The sequence below is a fragment of the Saccostrea echinata genome, unplaced genomic scaffold (assembly GCF_033153115.1).
Source record: "Saccostrea echinata isolate AGI-Se365-2 ecotype Australia unplaced genomic scaffold, CSIRO_AGI_Sech_v1 ptg000009l, whole genome shotgun sequence".
NCBI lineage: Eukaryota > Metazoa > Mollusca > Bivalvia > Ostreida > Ostreidae > Saccostrea > Saccostrea echinata.
Window position 1 is genome coordinate 18,630,477 of NW_026889758.1, and position 2,772 is coordinate 18,633,248.

General features: G+C 31.2%; 1 protein-coding gene across 1 annotated transcript; it reads left to right on the forward strand.

Annotated features, from left to right (window-relative positions):
* The first annotated feature begins 945 nt into the window (after positions 1-945).
* Positions 946-2,341, forward strand: LOC133183415 (uncharacterized). The gene is made up of 2 exons (XM_061318378.1): positions 946-1,087; positions 1,960-2,341. The coding sequence occupies exons 1-2, from the start codon at positions 1,022-1,024 to the stop codon at positions 2,338-2,340; spliced, it is 447 nt and encodes a 148-aa protein (XP_061174362.1). The 5' UTR covers positions 946-1,021; the 3' UTR covers position 2,341.
* Positions 2,342-2,772: the final 431 nt, after the last annotated feature.

Genomic DNA, 2,772 nt, shown 5'->3' on the forward strand with positions numbered 1-2,772 from the left:
TGTTTCAATGTCTCCTATTTTGGTTTGTAGCCAGGAAACATTTGAAAAATATCTAACAGAATTAAGTCTTTAGGATTATCACAGGAAACTTAACGACCCATTACCGGTTTTGTTTATCTTGTATTTAATATTAAAGCCTGTCCGAAATAGTCCAGAGAACGCAAGTAGACTTTTCTGTATGAAGATGTCACAAATTGATTTTTCCGTACAGGCCTAGCTTTCTGGGGGACCTTGCTGTTATTAGTAACATGTATCTGACAATATATATCCAGGATTAGAAAATTGATCTAAGGCACAACGTCGTTAGGACAGGAGAATTCGTAATGAACATTAATTATTTTGTATATACTTTAACAATTGAACTGGCAGTTGGGTGCTATGATCAGATAAATTAATATACATGGAAATGTTTATCTGACCCAACTGATGAAAGATTGGGTACTTTATCATGATGTTATGCAATTCAAAGTGAGCTTAAGTAACTAAATTAAATTTAACGGATTTCGTTATTTATAATCTACCTTTGTGTCCATGACTTAAAGCTGTATTTGTAAATTTCTGTTGATGTATTTTAAGAAAAAAATTCGGATTGAATTATCATTAAATGCTCTGTGGAATCTATGCATGGGTTGGTAAAAGACACAGTTGCTTTACGTAGTGTTTAGTAAAGTTTTAATTTCAAAAGAAAGAAAAGATAGACAGCTTCAACGTCATTGAGCTTAAGACATGGGGAGAATTTTCATTGAAATTGATTGTTCATATCCCTAAATCACTGTGTCAATAGCTTAAAGTTGAAAATCAACAAGCGATTGTTTTAAATCCATCTAATCTAAAGAATGTATCTAGCTACTCCAACAAAGCCAAATAATTTCTTAATAAAATTGTAACTAATTGAAAATAAGTGAAGTACATTTATAGAGTTTTGTACCTTAGAATGTGTAAAGAAATTGGCTGCATGCCAAAGTATCTAAAATAACTTCTAATCCTGAGCTGGCCATAGTATTGGAAGATCGAGTTCAGGATGACATCACACTTGTATTTTCTGTGTTGTATTTTATTTACTGGATGTTATCGAAATGTCGAGGCAGTAAGTAGCAACATCTTGAAAAATTATTTAATAACATTTAATGAACATTTTTATAGATATTTTAATAAGAATTTTCTCCTTTAAAATAATTTTTTTGTCAATCTATGCTGTTTATAGATTAAACATAAATTCAGAGATAGTATATAGTGTCTTTTGTGCCAAATTTCAATCAAATAATGAAATAATATTTGATTTGAATAAAATATAGAAATAAGACACAAACGCAACAAGATATATGCTTCCAAATTGAAAACAACTCTCATTTTCATTGTGCAAACTACACCTTTGACTTGTTCTTTTAAAATTAGGAGGAACACGCTGCAATTCCTGATTTTTTAATTTGAAAATCTTAGCTTAGCCATGTTGATTGTTTGATTAAAGCTATATATGGCGTATCTAAAAAATCAAAATTCGAGATTGAGTGTAGATATATATGATATATGTTATTTATGTTCAATTAAAATTTTCACGATTTTGAACTTAGATTACCTCAAGTTTCTATATGTGGTTAAATTTACTTTAAACGTTGTCTGTTGTTTAAATGTGGAGTCAGTAAATAAATCGGTTATTATTTTAAATTTTTAATATCTTTGAAATGCGATGGATTTAGATTGTGTAATTTGTAGGAAAGTCCTCTTTATATAAAGTAACAAAACAAATAGAAAGATCTTTTTAATTTTGGTTATATATACTAGTATCACTTTAAGTGTTACTGAATAAGACAATTCTAGACATCACAGGGAAAATCAAATGTTTGTGCAAAATTATACCAGAGTATTGCAATGTCTTCTGAGTCAAAGGATTATTCAAAGCGTAAATACGTGCAATAGTTCATGAAAAATAGTCCAAACAATCTTGTGTTTTTTATTTAGTCCTGTGAGGTACCTATGTGCACATGTTTAATAGACGGAGAGCAAGTTCAAGTGGAACAAAATCTTGAAGGGAACGAAGCATTGGCGGGAACTGTTGGTGCATTAAGTTCACTGCTTGTAACCGGAAGTGCACTTGGGTTGTATGTTCTTTACCAGAAACGATGTAAGTCGCCCGAGATTTCGAGGCAGGTGTCAGATTTATCCAATAATAAGCCACCTCCTTCAGGACGAAAAGGAATGTCCCCACCACCGCCCTATCGACCGGATACCTCTGCTTCCAGAAACATATACCGGGCTGGAATGAAAGACCCCACAAGTCATCGCGTGGGGAACCGCAGCGCCACACAGCACCTGTACGATAGGATGTCAGACTGGAATTAGACATTGCATCGATTCTTTCAAAGTCGTTGATAAGAAAATAAAATATGATTTGGTATTGATGTTTCATTATTGTAAATTTTTGAATTTTCTTGGCAGTATCTGTTGAACATTTTCTTGGTTCATAATCTATATGGATGTGAATTGAAGTCTGTAAAATGGCCTGCATTCAATTAGAATTTTAAGATAAATTTTATTTTATTTTATTTTTTTTTTTTTTTTTTTTTTTTTTTTTTTTTTGCTTAACTTATGAAATATGAGCTATATAGAACAGAACATGGGGAATAAGGTAGAATTAAGAAACGCTCCACTTCTTTGATAGTAACAGTAAAATGTAATTTTTAAACAAAGTTCCAAGATACATATCTCATTTTGATTAGTTGTTTTCGAAAAATCAGAATGTTTTTTACCACTACACAAGATGAATATATGATG

Coding starts and splice junctions, on each gene's coding strand:
- LOC133183415 (XM_061318378.1), top strand. CDS start 1,022: ATGACATCACACTTGTATTTTCTGTGTTGTATTTTATTTACTGGATGT. Junction 1,088..1,959: donor GTTATCGAAATGTCGAGGCA/GTAAGTAGCAAC, acceptor TTTTTTATTTAG/TCCTGTGAGGTACCTATGTG.